General features: G+C 41.0%; 1 protein-coding gene across 1 annotated transcript in view; it reads right to left on the reverse strand.

Annotated features, from left to right (window-relative positions):
- Positions 1 to 5,323: 5,323 nt before the first annotated feature.
- LOC100561479 (semaphorin-7A) overlaps positions 5,324 to 19,701 on the reverse strand; it is a 37,287-nt gene continuing 22,909 nt past the window's right edge. Inside the window, exons 8-15 of the mRNA XM_062964852.1 lie at positions 18,561 to 18,700; positions 15,713 to 15,888; positions 14,571 to 14,679; positions 12,609 to 12,813; positions 11,557 to 11,672; positions 9,390 to 9,562; positions 9,201 to 9,256; positions 5,324 to 7,097 (exon numbers count right to left, since the gene is read on the reverse strand). Coding sequence (XP_062820922.1) covers positions 6,760 to 7,097; positions 9,201 to 9,256; positions 9,390 to 9,562; positions 11,557 to 11,672; positions 12,609 to 12,813; positions 14,571 to 14,679; positions 15,713 to 15,888; positions 18,561 to 18,700 — 1,313 coding nt within the window. The 3' untranslated portion in view covers positions 5,324 to 6,759. The remainder of the gene's footprint in view (positions 7,098 to 9,200; positions 9,257 to 9,389; positions 9,563 to 11,556; positions 11,673 to 12,608; positions 12,814 to 14,570; positions 14,680 to 15,712; positions 15,889 to 18,560; positions 18,701 to 19,701) is intronic.

Raw genomic sequence — 19,701 nt, forward strand, 5'->3', positions numbered from 1 at the left:
GACACTGGGATGTATAGTTCACCTGCAGTCTAAGAGCACCCTGAACTCCACCAATGATGGACCTGGAACTCACTTTCCACACAGAGACCGCATGACCAAGAAAAAATACTGGCCGTCTTTGAAGGGATTTAGAGGAGTTGTAGTTCACCTACATCCATGAACCCAAACAAGGATGGATCTGGACCACACTTGGCATGTATACCCGATTTGGGGGAGTTGTAGTTCACCTACATCCAGAGAGCACTGTGAACTCAAATACCCATAGATCTGGACTCAACTTGGCACACAGACCTAAAATACTGAAATTGGATGACTGAAGGGGTTTGGGGAGAACTGACCTTCCTTTCTGGGAGTTGTAGTTCACCCACAAACAGGGAAACTGTGACCTCCAGCAATGATGGACCTGGACCACACTTGGCACACAGAACCATGGTTCCCGTCCCCTTGATCTGGTCATGTAAGTGTTATTTATTGTTATAATTGTATTATTTTACTTCTATATATATACTAGCTGAGCACCGGCCACGCGTTGCTGTGGCTTAGTCTGGTGGTGTTTGTCAGTCTACATTAGGTTGTATTTATGCTGTGACCTCCACCCTTCTTTATACTCACATTAGTAGTAGTATTTGAAGTCTGTTACCTTCTTCAATTTTTGTGTTGATTGATAATTGCTTGAGATCCCTGTTGTCTTTGGTTTGTTGTTAGTTGTAATGTCTGATTCTGCTGAGTGCGGTTTATATTTTCATTGTGCTACAATAGTCTTTTTTTTGTTTTGCCTGTGAAGGTGTTTATTATTATTGTTGTTGTAGTGGTCATGAATGTTGGATAAGTTAGATGCTACTGTATTGTTTTTTGGAGGCCCAGTGTAGCACTGACTGGCCTCTCAGCCTCAGTGCCTGGCTGTTTCTTGCCTGTGATGGTGTTGATTCTTGTTGTTGTTGTTGTTGTTGTTGTCATTGTTATTATTGTAATTGTTTTTTTTTTGAGGCCAAGTGTGAATGTAGGGATTGGGGAGGTGGATGAGTTGTGTTGTCAAATTTTGTATTTGTTGTAGTCACAATGCGTTGTTGTGAGTTTTGTGGGTCCGGATTGTGGTTTTGTGGTGTGGTTGTGTTGTTACAACTGAGAGGCAAGGCTTTTGTGCTGTGTTGCCAAGTTTTGTATTTCTGGGGCATTTAGTTGTGTTGTTATAGTCACGATGCACTGTTGTGAGTTTTGTGGGTCCGGATTGTGGTTTTGTGGTGTGGTTGTGTTGTTACAATCGGGAGGGAATGCTTTTGTGTTGTGTTGCCAAGTTTCGTATTTCTGGGGCGTTTAGTTGTTTTGTTATAGTCACGATGCGTTGTTGTGAGTTTTGTGGGTCCGGATTGTGGTTTTGTGGTGTGGTTGTGTTGTTACAACCAGGAGGAAAGGCTTTTGCGTTGTGTTGTCAAGTTTTGTATTTCTGGGGCATTTAGTTTTGTGCCAAGTTTCGTATTTCTGGGGCGTTTAGTTGTGTTGTTATAGTCACGATGGTTTGTTGTGAGTTTTGTGCATCCGGATTGTGGTTTTGTGGTGTGGTTGTGTTGTTACAACCAGGAGGCAAGCCTTTTGCATTGTGTTGTCACAAACAACAAAACTACATTGTTTATTATTGTTTGTTGTCACAAACAACAAAACTACAGGCCCCCCAACCTCAAAATTTGACGACACAACCCATCATCCACGCCTCTAGGTTGATACAACAAAAAGAAAAGAAAAATAAAGTCCTAATTAGAGAGAGAGAGGAATAATTGCTTTTATCCAGTTGCTGCCAGTTAGAAGGCTACGCTCCTCCAACTTGGTCTCCTAGCAACCCAATAAAAAATTATAAAAAACACTAAAAAATAATTTAAAACACTAAAAAATTAAAACAATAAAATACTATAACAGAAAATAACTAAAAATAATACAAGAAAATAATAAAATATAATAAAAAGATAACTTACAATAAAATTTATTTAAAAAATTACAAATAACGTCAAATAAAAATTACACAATTTTTTACCAATACCACCACCACTTTGCCACAGCAACGCGTGGCCGGGCACAGCTAGTTGTTTAATAATGTGTTATTACGTTGTTAAACCTACCTCTTTTTTACACTCCGACTATATATTAGAAAACTTTTTACCTGGGCTAGATTTGAGCAACTCGACATTAAGTCTAAGCTAGGAAGACGCCAGAATATCCCTTATACAAAGAGAACCTGTGGGTGCCACAAGGCAGATGCAGAAGTGGAGGACTCAGAACACTTTTTCTTAAAATGCCCCTATTACAACAGGATTCGATCTCTCTATTTAGAGCCTCTGCTTGAGAACCACACTCATTTAGAGAATAAGGAGAAACTGCACATCCTTCTACAGGGTTCAGATAAAAACTCTATTTTAAAACTGACCCTTTTTACACAAAAAGCGCTGGCCATCCGCGAGAAGATGGAAGCGGACAGCTGTGATATTAATGCCAATAACAAAATCCAAATTTAAAATTTTACTATGGACAAGCCACTAGTTTTACTTACCCTTGTCCCCGCTTAAACCTTACCTTAAGGGAATAATTAATCTTAATTTTAATCTTTTTATTCTGTACTTGCACAACTACCAAGGAGTGGGTTGGTAGGCTAGTAGGCCAGGATGCCCTGTTTTTACATGGTTTTACCGTTTTACATGATTTTACTGTATGTGTGGGTAAGGGTGTACGTTTTGTATGTTTTATATGTTTTGATATGGTCAAAACTGACTAATCAATAAAGAGCTGTTGTTGTTGTTGATTACGTTGTTATGTAATGTTTGTGTTGTTTTTATGACTGGAAACCACCCTGAGTCCCATCCGGGAGATAGGGTGGTATATAAATAAAGTATTATTATTATTATTATTATTATTATTATTATTATTATTATTATTATTTTATTATGACACAGCAAACAAGATAGATATGCTGGATTTCATATCACAAAATCACAAGTCGAACACTTCCCAAGTGTCTAGGACTGTGTGATGTATTATTATTATTATTATTTTATTATGACGCAGCAAACAAGATAGATATGCTGGATTTCGTATCACAAAATCACAAGTCGAACACTTCCCAAATGTCTAGGACTGTGTGATGTATTATTATTATTATTATTATTATTATTATTATTATTTATTATGACACAGCAAACAAGATAGATATGCTGGATTTCATATCACAAAATCACAAGTCGAACACTTCCCAAGTGTCTAGGACTGTGTGATGTATTATTATTATTATTATTATTTTATTATGACGCAGCAAACAAGATAGATATGCTGGATTTCGCAAGTGTCTAGGACTGTGTGATGTATTTTCGGATGATGCACGCAGATCCCAGCAGAGTGGCCTTTTGCAGTTGGCAGATCATAATTTTGTCAATGTCTATTGTTTCCAAATACCGGCTGAGATCTTTTGGCACAACACCTGGTGTGCCGATCACCACTGGGACCACCTGCACTTGTTTCTGCCAAGTCTTTGAAGTTCAATATTATTATTATTATTATTATTATTATTATTATTATTATTACCCCCATGACTCACTCAACCTACTGGAGGGGTTTGAAGGGACTGACTCACCATAGTGGGAGTTGTAGTTTACCCTACAGCCAGAGAGTGCACTGAAACCCATTAATGACGCATCCAGAGCAAACTTGAATTGGTAATGTAACTGTGTTCCTTTTAGATTTAACTCTTTTCACCACTGTTTTATATTGTTTTTATTATGTTTGTGCGTTCATGCCGTTGTATGTTGTTTTGACAACTGACTGTTTTGTACATGCTGGAAACCGCCCTGAGTCCTCTCGAGATGGAGCGGTATATAAATAAATGTTTATTATTATTATTATTATTGACACAAAGACACAGTATGACACAGCAAATGAGATATATATGCTGGATTTCGTATCACAAAATTACAGGTCAAACATTTACCAAGTGTTTAGGACTGTGAGATGCATTATTATTATTATTATTATTATTATTATTATTATTATTATTATTATTGTAGAAAGGTTTCATGGTTGGAATCACTGGGTTGCTGTGAGTTTTCCAGTATGACACAGCAAACAAGATATATATGCTGGATTTCGTAATACAAAATCACAGGTCGAACACTTACCAAATGTTTAGGACTGTGTGATGCATTATTATTATTATTATTATTATTATTATTATTATTATTATTAATTATTTTATTATTGTCAAAAGGTTTCATGGTTGGAATCACTGGGATGCTGTGAGTTTTCCATTATGACACAGTAAACAAGATATATATGCTGGATTTCGTAATAACAAAATCACAGGTCGAACACTTAACAAATGTTTAGGACTGTGTGATGCATTATTATTATTATTATTATTGTCGAAAGGTTTCATGGTTGGAATCACTGGGTTGCTGTGAGTTTTCCAGTATGACACAGTAAACAAGCAAACAAGATTTCGTAATACAAAATCACAGGTCGAACACTTACCAAATGTTTAGGACTGTGTGATGTATTATTATTATTATTATTATTATTATTATTTTATTTTATTTTATTATGACACAGCAAACAAGATAGATATGCTGGATTTCGTATCACAAAATCAAAAGTCGAACACTTCCCAAGTGTCTAGGACTGTGTGATGTATTTTCGGATTATGTGTGCAGATCCCAGTGCCTTTTGCAGTTGGCAGATCGTAATTTTGTCAATGTTATTATTATTATTATTGTCGAAAGGTTTCATGGTTGGAATCACTGGGTTGCTGTGAGTTTTCCAGTATGACACAGCAAACAAGATATATATGCTGGATTTCGTAATACAAAATCACAGGTCGAACACTTACCAAATGTTTAGGACTGTGTGATGCATTATTATTATTATTATTATTATTATTATTATTATTATTATTATTATTAATAATAATTATTATTATTTTATTATTGTCGAAAGGTTTCATGGTTGGAATCACTGGGTTGCTGTGAATTTTCCAGTATGACACAGCAAACAAGATATGTATTCTGGATTTCGTAATACAAAATTACAGATCGAACACTTACCAAATGTTTAGGACTGTGTGATGCATTGTTGTTGTTGTTGTTATTATTATTATTATCATCATCATCATCATTATTATTGTCAAAGGCTTTCATGGCTGGAATCACTGGGTTGCTGTGAGTTATCTGGGCAGTCTGGCGGTGTTCCAGAAGCATTCTCTCCTGACGTTTCACCCACATCTATGGCAGGCATCCTCAGAGGTCGTGAGGTTTGTATTTATCATCTATTATTGAAGAGAGACGTTGGCCAATCGTTTTTGGGAATCTTTTATATCACGGTCTTAAATATACATCCCATTGACCCTGCTCCATTCCACTTACTGTCTGTCGTAATAGAGGAGACGTGTGCAAGCGTGTGAATGGAATGTCATGCAACATAATGGACCCACTCTCCCTTGTAAACAAGAAAGTTTTAAACTGCTCCCCATTATAATAAGTGATTTGTCTTTGAAGAGGAACCAGTCTTGTCTTGTCATTGGCTTGGAGGCAATGGCTTTCTTCCACTATTCTTCCCGAGGAATTGGTATATACATTTTAACGTCCTAGTCAATTATATTTGTGTACTGCAAATACACAAAGTGTGTACTGCAACCCACAATTCTCCCGTCTTCTCCAAAGATCTCATGGCTCGAACACAAGCTTCTTGCACCCGTATTGGCTCCGTTCTGTCCAAATCTGTATTCTTTTCCTTTCTTCGTGACCAATTTTTCTCTGCTCGGTCCACCGTTTCAAGGATTTTTCTTGGGATACGATGTATCGACGGCATGCTTTTTTAGGATACGAGATTATATAAGCGGAGTCTTTACGATGGCACACTTTCGACCTGAATAACTGGCATTCGGCGACAGGTCGAAGCCGCCGAAAGTGTTCATTCGGACAAAGGCAGATGAAACAAGGCAGAATCGGCTCATTCTTGCTCCCGATGGTAGTTGACAGCTGGAAGCTTTATTATGCCACATAATTTGACTCCTTCGTGGTTGGTCCATAACCTATTTTTGTGCCGGCAAGCGGTAACAATTTGCCCACGGTGAAGCACATGCAAAAAGCCTTGGGGCGTTACAAACACGATCCACAACAGATATGTAACATGTCGTGTGCGAAGTGCAACTTGAATATGTGCGTTTTCCAAAACTGTTGGTCAAATAAATAAGGGAGTTATTTTTTTGACAAAATAATGCTTGGATTGGGCTGTAACTCCTAAGAAAAGACCACAAAGGAATCAGTGAGAGTAAAGAAAAAAGGCTGCGGATTTGGGAGCGACGGAGAATCCCGCTTTGTGGCGTGAAGTGCGTTTTCGTCCAAGGCGTTTGGTGCTGGAACAAACGAACGGTCCGATTCTTTCAAAGGGGGAAAACGTCGGAGTTTGGTGCTGGAACATTTGTGTTTACGTGTGGTCAAAACGTCCCGATTCAAGAACGATGGCGTCTCCATTTGGAGAACCGTGTTTCAAAAATAAATTCTAGGACTGGGCTGCAACTCCAAACAAAAGACCACAAAGGAATCGGTGAGAGTAAAGAAAAAAAGGCCGCGGATTCGGGAGCGACGGAGAATCCCGCTTTGTGGCGTGAAGCGCGTTTTCATCCAAGGCGATTGGTGCAGGAACAAACGAACGGTCCGATTCTTTCAAAGGGGGAAACGTCGGAGTTGGCAGTGTGATGAGATCGAAGCGGCTCCGTATCGAAGCGGCCTATAGTAAGAGGATGGTGATGGTGAGGAACACGATGCCGGCACCCACCGCGATCAAGGAGACCTCCGAGACCCTGCCGGCGTTGAGCGTGACTTTGAAGGCGGTGATTTCCTCCTGGAAGCCCTCCTCCTTGGCAGTGCACTTGAAGACCCCCTGGTCCATGGGGGTGCTCTCCCCGAAGCGCAGGGTGCAGGACTGCTCGTCCATGGCGCAGGGGTACGTCTTGTCGTCTTTGACCCAGGTGTAGATGGCGTGGTGGGATCTCAACGGGCACGGCAGGTAGATGTAGCTGGTGGGGTCCACACTCACCTTCTTCAGAGCCTCTTGGGCTAGTTTGGCTTCAAAGCCCGACGAGAGAGAAAAGGGGAAAAGGTAAATGAGGACAAAGCTCAGTTCACAGCAAACTAGTTTTCTGTGTGGAACTCAGTTTATAGCAAACTATATGTATCTGTGTGTATGCATGCATATATATGTGTGTATGTGTGTGTGCACATGTAGATATGCGTACATGTATATATATAAACTAGCTGTGCCCGGCCACGCGTTGCTGTGGCAAAGTGGTGGTGGTATTGGTTAAAAATTGTTGTGTAATTTTTATTTGACGTTATTTGTATTTTTAAATTATATTTATTGTAAGTTATTTTTATTTATTATATTTTATTATTTTCTTGTATTATTTTAAGTTATTTTCTGTTATTATAGTATTTTATTGTATTAATTTTTTAGTGTTTTTAATTATTTTTAGTGTTTTTTATTATTTTTTATTGGGTTGCTAGGAGACCAAATTGGAGGAGCTTAGCCTTCTAACTGGCAGCAATTGGATAAAAGCAATCATTCCTCTCCCTCTAATTAGGACTTTGTTTTTCTTTTCTTTTTGTTGTATCAACCTATATGTGTGTGTGTGTGCGCGCGCACACACGTGTGTATATACAGTAGAGTCTCGCTTATCCAATGTAAACAGGCCGGCAGAACGTTGGATAAGCGAATATGTTGGATATTAAGGAGAGATTAAGGAAAAGGCTATTAAACATCAAATTAGGTTATGATTTTACAAATTAAGCACCAAAACATCATGTTATACAACAAATTTGACAGGAAAAGGTGTCCGTAGACACCTCCAAGGTCATGTAGCTGGCATGACTGCATGGAGCACCGTTACCTCCATGTAGTCATGCCATTGTTGTTGTTGTTGTTGTTGTTATTGCTGTTGTTGTTGTTATTATTATTATTTTATTATGTCACAGCAAACAAGATAGATATGCTGGATTTCGTATCACAAAATTACAAGTCGAACACTTCCCAAGTGTCTAGGACTGTGTGATGTATTATTATTATTATTATTATTATTATTATTATTATTATTATTATTATTTTATTATGACACAGCAAACAAGATAGACATGCTGGATTTCGTATCATAAAATCACAAGTCAAACACTTCCCAAGTGTCTAGGACTGTGTGATGTATTATTTTTATTATTATTATTATTATTATTATTATTATTATTATTATTATTATTATTATTATTATTTTATTATGACACAGCAAACAAGATAGACATGCTGGATTTCGTATCACAAAATCACAAGTCGAACACTTCCCAAGCGTCTAGGACTATGTGTTGTTGTTGTTGTTGTTGTTGTTGTTATTATTATTATTATTTTATTATGTCACAGCAAACAAGATAGATATGCTGGATTTCGTATCACAAAATCACAAGTCGAACACTTCCCAAGTGTCTAGGACTGTGTGATGTATTATTATTATTATTATTATTATTATTATTATTATTATTATTATTATTATTTTATTATGACACAGCAAACAAGATAGACATGCTGGATTTCGTATCATAAAATCACAAGTCAAACACTTCCCAAGCGTCTAGGACTATGTGTTGTTGTTGTTGTTGTTGTTGTTGTTATTATTATTATTTTATTATGTCACAGCAAACAAGATAGATATGCTGGATTTCGTTTCACAAAATCACAAATCGAACACTTCCCAAGTGTCTAGGACTGTGTGATGTATTATTATTATTATTATTATTATTATTATTATTATTATTATTATTATTATTATTTTATTATGACACAGCAAACAAGATAGACATGCTGGATTTCGTATCACGAAATCACAAGTCGAACACTTCCCAAGTGTCTAGGACTGTGTGATGTATTATTATTATTATTATTATTATTATTATTATTATTATTATTATTATTATTATTTTATTATGACACAGCAAACAAGATAGACCTGCTGGATTTCGTATCATAAAATCACAAGTCAAACACTTCCCAAGCGTCTAGGACTATGTGTTGTTGTTGTTGTTGTTGTTGTTGTTGTTGTTATTATTATGTGCTATCTTGGTGTCCTGACATGACAGAAATGACCCAGCTGGATCATGGAGTGGAAATGTTCTGCAGCATCAACATACCTTCCGCAGCTTCGCACACGTATGTTGTATTTGTGGAGTCCAAGCTTTGAAGCAACCTATGGATGAAGAAAGTCAGAGGAACTCATGAGGAAACACAACGGGTTTGAGAAGGTGACCAACCTGTGGGTCAGGCAAGAGTGTCTCCCCTCCACACTTCCTTATTCCCATATTGTGGTTTTGGGGTCTGACCTGCCAGTGTGGCTTTCATCCTGGGATACGGCTGAACATTTCCTCCCATCCATATCCCACCCGCAGTACGGATCGCGGGCCAGGACGCATTTCCAGCAGTTTTCACTGTACGGATCGCAGTCAGCCAGCGGCAGGCGAGTGACTTCCGCTTTGGTGTCGGCGTACAAGTGGCTCTGCCGGGAAGAAAACGCCCCAAATCACTCATAGGCAGTTGTTTACTAAAGGTTTCACATCTAGTATCCTAGAATTGGAAGGGATCCCAAGGGCCATCCAGTCTGACCCCCTTCTGCAAGGTAGGAAGGCACAATCCAAGCACTCCCGACAGATGATCATCCAATTTCTGCTGAAAAACCTCCAGAGAAGGACAGTTCATCACACATATTCCACTGCCTAATGACTCTTGACATCAGCATGTTGGAAATAGCAACCTCCCAAACCTTTCACTATTTATAATTATTATTATTGGGTGCCGTGCCAAAAGATCTCAGCCGGCATTTGGAAACAACAGACATTGACAAAATTACGATCTGCCAACTGCAAAAGGCCACCCTACTGGAATCTGCGCGCATCATCCGAAAATACATCACACAGTCCTAGACACTTGGGAAGTGTTCGACTTGTGATTTTGTTATTACGAAATCCAGCATCTATATCTTGTTTGCTGTATCATACTGGAAAACTCACAGCAACCCAGTGATTCCAACCATGAAACCTTTCGACAATAATAATAATAATAATAATAACATTGACAAAATTACGATCTGCCAACTGCAAAAGGCCACCCTGCTGGGATCTGCGCGCATCATCCGAAAATACATCACACAGTCCTAGACACTTGGGAAGTGTTCGACTTGTGATTTTGTGATAGGTAATCCAGCATATCTATCTTGTTTGCTGTGTCATAATAAAATAATAATAATAATAATAATAATAATAATAATAATAATAATAATAATAAAAACTTTATTTATATACCGCCCTATCTCCCGGATGGGACTCAGGGCGGTTTACAGTCATAAAAGCAAACACAAACATTACATAACAACATAATACACATTATTAAACAAAGTAAAATAATACAATTATAACAATAAATCACACGTACATGACCATTATTTATTAATGTATATACAGTAGAGTCTCACTTATCCAACATAAATGGGCCGGCAGAACGTTGGATAAGCGAATACGTTGGATAACAAGGACAGATTAAGGAGATGCCTATTTAACACCAAATTAGGTTATGATTTTACAAATTAAGCACCAAAACATCATGTTATACAACAAATTTGACAGAAAAAGTAGTTCCATATGCAGTAATGCTACGTAGTAATTACTGTATTTACGAATTTAGCACCAAAATATCACAATGTATTGAAAACATTGACTACAAAAATGCGTTGGATAATCCAGAATGTTGGATAAGTGGGACTCTACTGTATTTGCTAACCTGTATTCTATGTGTATGTTGATTTGCCAGCTTGACTGTGCCTCTTTGGTGTGGGAATGGTTATAGACATGATTGTACTGAGCATGTTCAGACTCAGAACTCCATTTTGTAATCAGTCTGTTACTGCACCTCAGTGGAGGTTAGTGCCTGTCTGTTCTCCACCTCGGTGGAGGTGGATGCCTGTTTGGATTGCAATAGAGAAGTATAACTTATGGACTTCAGTGAGTACACAAAGACTATACATAAAGACTATGGACTATCGATTAAGAATGATACTCTGTATATTCAACACCCATTCTATCTATAACCAAACTTAAATTAGAAATGTGCCTGTATGGTGAATTAATACAAGATATTTGTGAGTAAACAAGATACGTTATTTTCCAAAGAAGACATTGTTTTTATCTCTGAGTGCATATTTTAAACTAAGAGGTTTCAAGGGAGTGTATAACTTTTGGGGCAATTACAATTTCAACTTCAAAGAAGCAATCATCCTCTGCAAACCAAATATATATATTTTAGTGTCATGTCTTTGTCCTTGGCAGTTCAAAGACATGGTTCTTCAGTCTAACAGCTGAGTTACCTGTGCGCCATTACATGAATGCTTTTGAATACCACGAAGAATTGACTTCTAACAAGGTCATGCTTTTCCAATAATGTTTAGGTAGAATCTCTTTTCCTCCTTTTTTAAAAATAAGTTTTTTTGGCCATTCTTACCGTGCTGGCATCTAGGATCATTGAAGAGATGGGCTCTTGTTCCTTGAAGGGACTGATCTCGGCGATGATCACCGTCTGGTCTTTGCTTCGGAGCACTTTGTGGATCTTCCCTTTGGCTACCGAACGGAGACAAAGCGGAGGTTGCGTTCACAAAGACAACCAAGGTGTCCATTCCAAGTCCTTCTCTTTCATGACACTTTGCCTTGTCCTTTCCAAACTAAACATCCCCAGCTCCCTAAGCCACTCCTTTAGAGGGATTCATAGTTTTCCTTCTCCGAACTCTTTCCAGCTTGTCCATAACTTTCCTGGACTATGGTGCCCCAAACTGGGCATAATATTCCAGGTGAGATCTGACCAAAGCAGAATAGAGTGAGACTATGACCTCCCTTGATCTAGACATTAAGACTCCTATTGATGCAGCCTAGAATCACATTGGCCTTTTTCGCTGCCACACCACACTGTTGGCTCATGATTAGTTTCTGGTCACCTATTATTTATTTATTTATTTACAGCATTTATATTCCACCCTTCTCACCCCGAAGGGGACTCAGGGCGGATCACATTACACATATAGGCAAACATTCAATGCCTTTTTAACATAGAACAAAGACAAACAAACATAGGCTCCGAGCGGGCCTCGAACTCATGACCTCCTGGTCAGAGTGATTCATTGCAGTTAATTGCAGCTGGCTTGCTCTCCTGCCTGCGCCACAGCCCGGGCCCAAGACTTTCACATGGACTGCTTCCAAGCCAAGTGTCACCCATCTATATCTGTGCATTTCATTTTCTCTCTCACACACTGTTGCCAATTGGAATCCAATCCAAGCCAAATTGGCCATGACGGTGCTTCCCAACCTCCACTGAGGTGTGATGCAAACAGGCATCCACCTCCACTGAGATGTAAAGCATACACATCCACTTCCACTGAGGTGTAGAACAGACTGACTACAAAATGGAGTCCTGTGTCTTAACATGCTCAGTCCAATCACATGTCTATAACTATTCCCACACCAAAGAGATACACTCCTCTTCATCCTTCCTCTTAAGCTCACCTGTCCCCAGGTAAAGGACATCGTAGGACACGTTGCTGGCGTCCCGCACCTGGTCCACAACCACGTGGGTGTATGTGTCGTTATTCTGGAGGACGTAGAGGGGACGCTCTTCGTCGGGGTAGATCACCACGTCCAGTTCGGGGTGCTCCTTAATGAACGACAAAGTCCGGCTGGGCAAAAGGTGGGTGGATTCTGGCGGGACGCACTGCAACAAGGAAAAAGGAAACAGGCAAAGGTTAGCCAAGCAAATGGGAAAACAGTGTTGTAGATCAGTCACCAGGGGCTGATGGTTAAACTGATGGTTTAGAGAGGATTGTGAGCTTTCCTGTTGCACAAAGTGATGGGCTCTCAAGTCTGAGAAATGATTATTCTCTCTGTGAGAAAACTGGCTCGGAAAGTGCAGGGCCTCAAGGGCATTAGGGGAGTCAGAAGCAGCAACAGCAGACAAGGAATCAAGTGAAGAGATGAGTGATAAGGAGGGTTCCAATGGAAACTCACCTACTCTTGAGCTATGAAGATCAACAAAAGTCTTCGTTCGATGCCCTTATCCTAGACATCTGTCTCAAATTTTTATTCTTCCACCTACTCATTTGTTTTAACATTCTCTTCCATGCCATTCTATAATTTCCATCTATTATTTTATCAAGTGTCTTAAATATCCAAATTCCCAAATACTTCATCTTTTTAATACCCAATTTTAATCCTGATTCCTTCCTTATCTCTAATTGTTCCTTCGGGGGCATATTAATAAATAATATCTCTGATTTCTCCATAGTTACTGATAGCCCTGGTACTTTTTTAAACTCCCTCAATATTATTTTCATTGATTTAATCATTTCCCTTGGTCTCTGTGTTAAAATGATTGCATCGTCCGCATACAGGTTCAATCTCAACTCCTCCTTCCAGAAAATATTGATAATTCCAAAAATGATGTATTTATTTCAGGCTCTCCCAGGAATTCCTCCCATGGCAAAATTAAAGGAATGGGATAGGAAACTAAATTATTGGGTTGAAGGGGGGAAAAGACCAAGAGTAAGGAAAAAATTGATAATTGCAAAAGAAATGAAAGGGGGATGGGGCTGTCCATGCCTAGAGCTATATAGTGATGCCTTTCAAATCGAAAGAGCGATAGAATTACAAGTGACAAATAAAAAAATGGGTGAGATTTGAAAAGGAAATGAATGGAGTTAATTGTGAAGAAATAATCTTTAGAAAATGGGATAAGAGAAATATAGATAAATTAATAGGACCAATGAAAGGAACAATGCAAGTGTGGAAGAAATGGCAAGGGAGAATAAGTAGCTTAAAATCTAAAATGTCAACAGTATGGATAATTAATAAGGATAAGGAATCAAATATGAATAGAAGTATTCAAATATTGAAGGAAAAAGGAATAGAGAGACTAGAACAACTATATGATAGAGAGGGAACGGTAAGAGAAAATAAAATTAAACAATGGCTTGGAGAAGAAAATTGGTTACAGATAAGAGCATGAACAGGAACATAGAAACTTCCAAAATCAAAGCTTGACTTGAACCAGGAACAAGAGGACTCAGGCTTAGCTTCTCACTCTAACACAGCATTGCCTGAACTGACCTTAAAGTAAACAACTTGTCCAAGTTTTACTAGTTATACCTTCCTGATTGTGGATTTACGCTGTATCTGTGATTCCTGGCTGTTTCTGCACTTTGCCGCCTCTGGAACTTTATGAGACCTTAGGATTATTGTTTGGTTATCACTTGTAGCTAAACCGTTGAATTTTATATCTTCCTTTCTTATTCCTGATGCTTATATGCTTTTTATATGTTTTCTACTATAAGTTATTTGCTTAATTCATGGACTCTTGTGTGGTGCGGTGGTCATAGGTATTTCCAAGCCTGGAGTGCAACAAACAGTATTAATAACAATGATAACAATAATATTATTGGCATTATTGACTTTGGAAAAGAAGGTATACTCTACCGTTCCAGGTCTGGGGTTGGGTAAGCTTCCAGAAAACCCTTTGAAGCCGGATGTCTTGAAGAGGGAGCTGACTCTTTTCATCGAGTACGAGCAAACGGCCGACGAACCCCTTCGGAAAAGAAACACAGATACAGCAAATCCCTAGTATTTCGTGGGACTAATTGAGACTGATACCCGACTACCTTCTCCATCTCTGAGAAGACAGCGGGCCACTTCACCCAGCAACAGCCAGTCCTTCACCTAGCAGCGGTCAATCCAGCGACACCACAGCGGGCCACTTCGCCCAGCAACAGTCAACTTTTCACCTAGCAGCAGTCAACCCAGCGACACCACAATGGGCCACTTCACCTAGCATCAGCCAACCCTTCACCTAACAGCAGTCAATCCAGCGACACCACAATGGGCCACTTCACCTAGCAACAGCCAACCCTTCACCTAACAGCAGTCAATCCAGCGACACCACAGCGGGCCACTTCACCTAACATCAGCCAACGCTTCACCTAGCAATATTCAATCCAGTGACACCACAATGGGCCACTTCACCCAGTAACAGTCAACCCTTCACCTAGCAGCAGTCAATCCAGCGACACCACAATGGACCACTTCACCTAGCATCAGCCAATGCTTCACCTAGCAATATTCAATCCAGTGACACCACAGCGGGCCACTTCACCCAGCAACAGTCAACTTTTCACCTAGCAGCAGTCAACCCAGCGACACCACAATGGACCACTTCACCCAGTAACAGCCAACCCTTCACCTAGCAGCAATCAATCCAGCAACACCACGATGGGCCACTTCACCTAGCATCAGCCAACCCTTCATCTAACAATATTCAATCCAGTGACACCACAGCAGGCCACTTCACCCATCAACAGCCAGTCCTTCCCCTTGCAGTAGTCAATCCAGTGACACCACAGAGGGCCACTTCACCTAGCAACAGCCAATCGTTCACCTAGCAGCAATCGATCCAGTGACACCACAGAGGGCCACTTCACCCAGCAATAGCCTTTGTGATACAAATAGACATAAATACATACTTTTTTTAAATAGAGAGATAGATGTATATGGATATGGATAAATAGAAAAATAGATATAGAGGTAGAGATAGATAAATGTGAGTGAGGCTCCCTGTCCCTCACCAAGTGCTGGAGAAGACGCCATAGAGAACGGCCTCGCCTTTCTCCTCCTTTCGGAAGACGAAGGCGCCCCGGAGGCGGTGGAAGCGCATGGGCTCGTTGGGGTGTCCGCACACGAGTCGGGCCTTGAGGAAGGTGCTCCAGGAGTCGGTCAGGATGGGCTTCCCGCCTTGGTCCACCTGGGAAGGCAGACGGGGACGCATTAAGAATCATAGAATCCTAGAGTTGGAAGAGACCTGGTGGGCCGTCCAGTCCAACCCCATTCTGCCAAGAAGCAGGAAAATTGCATTCAAAGCACCCCTGACAGATGGCCATCCAGCCTCTGCTTAAAAGCCTCCAAAGAAGGAGCCTCCACCACACTCTGGGGCAGAGAGTTCCACTGCTGAACAGCTCTCACAGTGAGGAAGTTCCTCCTGATGTTCAGGTGGAATCTCCTTTCCTGTAGTTTTGTGTCCTAGTCTCCAGAGCAACATAAAACATGCTTGCTTCTTCCTCCCTATGACTTCATGTCTCCTATCTCTGAGCTTTCTCATATGCATGCTAAACATGCCTAGCTCTTTAAACCGCTCCTCATAGGGCTTGTTCTCCAGATCCTTGATCCTTTGAGTCATCCTCCCTCGGACACATTCCAGCTTGTCAACATCTCCCTTCAATTGTGGTTCCCAGAGTGGGACACAGTACAATTCCAGGTGTGGTTTGACCAAGGCAGAATATGGAGGTTGAATGAAAAGTAATGCCGCCGCCTTCGTAACTCCTCAACAGATGGCCATACTGGCGTGTAGCAGGGACTGGCTTGTTCAGTAGACTCTCCTGTACAGTTAGTTCCATTTGGTGGGAAGCCTTAGCATTGAACGGTTGTGTTGTTAAAGCGTGAAGTATGGAACCCTGCGCAGACGGGGAAGCCTTAGCATTGAACGGTTGTGTTGTTAAAGCGTGAAGTATGGAACCCTGCGCAGACGGGGAAGCCTTAGCATTGAACGGTTGTGTTGTTAAAGCGTGAAGTATGGAACCCTGCGCAGACAGGGAAGCCTTAGCATTGAACGGTTGTGTTGTTAAAGTGCAAAGTACGGAACCCTGTGCAGACAGGGAAACCTTAGCATTGAACGGTTGTGTTGTTAAAGTGCAAAGTACGGAACCCTGTGCAGACAGGGAAGCCTTAGCATTGAACGGTTGTGTTGTTAAAGCGTGAAGTATGGAACCCTGCGCAGACGGGGAAGCCTTAGTATTGAACGGTTGTGTTGTTAAAGCGTGAAGTATGGAACCCTGCGCAGACGGGGAAGCCTTAGCATTGAACGGTTGTGTTGTTAAAGCGTGAAGTATGGAACCATGCGCAGACGGGGAAGCCTTAGCATTGAACGGTTGTGTTGTTAAAGTGCAAAGTACGGAACCCTGTGCAGACAGGGAAACCTTAGCATTGAACGGTTGTGTTGTTAAAGCGTGAAGTATGGAACCCTGCGCAGACAGGGAAGCCTTAGCATTGAACGGTTGTGTTGTTAAAGTGCAAAGTACGGAACCCTGTGCAGACAGGGAAACCTTAGCATTGAACGGTTGTGTTGTTAAAGTGCAAAGTACGGAACCCTATGCAGACGGGGAAGCCTTAGCATTGAAAGGTTGTGTTGTTAAAGCGTGAAGTATGGAACCCTGCGCAGACAGGGAAGCCTTAGCATTGAACGGTTGTGTTGTTAAAGTGCAAAGTACGGAACCCTGTGCAGACAGGGAAGCCTTAGCATTGAACGGTTGTGTTGTTAAAGTGCGAAGTATGGAACCCTATGCAGACGGGGAAGCCTTAGCATTGAAAGGTTGTGTTGTTAAAGGGCGAAGTATGGAACCCTATGCAGACGGGGAAGCCTTAGCATTGGACGGTTGTGTTGTTAAAGTGTGAAGTATGGAACCCTGCGCAGACAGGGAAGACTTAGCATTGAACGGTTGTGTTGTTAAAGTGTGAAGTATGGAACCCTGCGCAGACGGGGAAGCCTTAGCATTGAACGGTTGTGTTGTTAAAGTGCGAAGTATGGAACCCTGCGCAGACGGGGAAGCCTTAGCATTGAACGGTTGTGTTGTTAAAGTGCGAAGTATGGAACCCTGCGCAGACGGGGAAGCCTTAGCATTGGACGGTTGTGTTGTTAAAGTGCGAAATATGGAACCCTGCGCAGATGGTTGGCCAATGCGACTTAAGCAACGTGCAGTCATTGGAGATTCATTGGAAATTCCCAAAGGAGATTCCTCAGAGAATGCACGCTGTTTATGGGGATTGTGTTGATGTGAGTCCTGTGCGTCGTTGGGCAAGTAAGTTTAAAGATGTTGAGGTGGGAACATTGACTTGCGTGACAAAGAGTTGGACGTCCTGTGACAGCAACCACCGAGTTTCACAAGCAAAAGGTGGACAGATTGATTCAGGACGATCGTTGTGTCACTCAGAGAGAAATTTCAAGCATAATCGGCATTTCACAAGAAAGTGTGGGTCACATTATTGCTTCGGAATATCTGTGCACGATGGGGACTGTGAGACGCCGGTTGCAGAAACAGAGTGTCGACTTCTTCCGTGACGGCTTCAGAAAACTTGTTAATTGTTGGCAGAAATGTATCCAATTGTCTGGTGATGATGTGGGAAAGTGAATAGTGGTCGTTAAAGAGCACGTTCTAAGGATTATTTCTGCCTATGATTTATTAAAATACTCCCATCCAAACCCAAGTAATGAAGGTGGAGGCATTACTGTTCATTCAACCCTCATAGACACTAGACTCTTATTGATGCAGGCCAAATTGATGAAGAGGAAGCCTTGGGGAGAAGCACCCATTGGGTTCGTTTGCTTGACCAATTCGAGATCCACCTTTCAGATCTCTGCCTTACCTTGCAGACCCGTCCCAGGTGAGCTCTGTAGGGCTCCTTGTCCAGTCCGGCCGATTCGTTGACATCATTGTAGAAGAAAAAGATCTCGTCTTTCCTCTGATCGTCCTCAGGAAGCAGGGCAGCACCGACAAATTCCGATTCTGGAGAAGGAGACGGGTTTTCGGGCAAGACAACCACCACAGTTGGATTAAATAGATAGTAAGTAAAGGTCAAGGTTTCCCCTGACATTAAGTCCAGTCGTGTCCGACTCTGGGGGTTGGTGCTCATCTCCATTTCTAAGCCGAAGAGCCGGACAGAGTATAATAATAATAATAATAATAATAATAATAATAATAATAATTATTATTATTCATAAGATATACTGCTGGCATTATAAATTGGACACAGGCGGAACTGGACAATTTGGACAGAAAAACAAGAAAACTCATGACCATTCATCACTCACTGCACCCTCGCAGTGATATTGACCAGCTATATCTGCCTCGAAGATCAGGGGGCAGAGGACTCTTACAAGTAAAACAAGCAGTCAAAGAAGAAGAACATGCCCTGGCAGAATATGGAAAGCAAAGTGAAGAACCTGCTTTGATTGAAGTCCAAAATCAGAAACTACTCAAAGCACAGCAGACAAAAAACCAGTACAAGAAAACCGCACTACAAACTAGAGCTGACAGCTGGCACCACAAACATTGCATGGAAAGTTCCTTGACAAAATTGAAGGAAAAGCTGATAAGGAGAAGACCTGGCTCTGGCTCACGAATGGGACCCTGAAGAAGGAGACAGAAGGCCTTGCAGCCCAGGAGCAAGACATCAGGACAAAGGCAATTCAGGCCAAGATCGAAAAATCAGCTGATGACCCAAAATGCAGACTTGCAAGGAAACCGACGAAACCATTGATCATATCCTCAGCTGCTGTAAGAAAATCGCACAGACAGACTAGAAACAGAGGCACAACTCTGTGGCCCAAATTATGCCTCAAGTACCACCTCACAGCAGTAAAGAACTGGTGGGACCACAAACCTGCAAAAGTATTGGAAAATGAGCACGCAAAGATACTGTGGGACTTCCGAATCCAGACTGACAAAGTTCTGGAACACAACACACCAGACATCACAGTGGTGGAAAAGAAAAAGGTTTGGATCAT

Source organism: Anolis carolinensis, unplaced genomic scaffold (genome assembly GCF_035594765.1).
Source record: "Anolis carolinensis isolate JA03-04 unplaced genomic scaffold, rAnoCar3.1.pri scaffold_14, whole genome shotgun sequence".
NCBI classification, from domain to species: domain Eukaryota; kingdom Metazoa; phylum Chordata; class Lepidosauria; order Squamata; family Dactyloidae; genus Anolis; species Anolis carolinensis.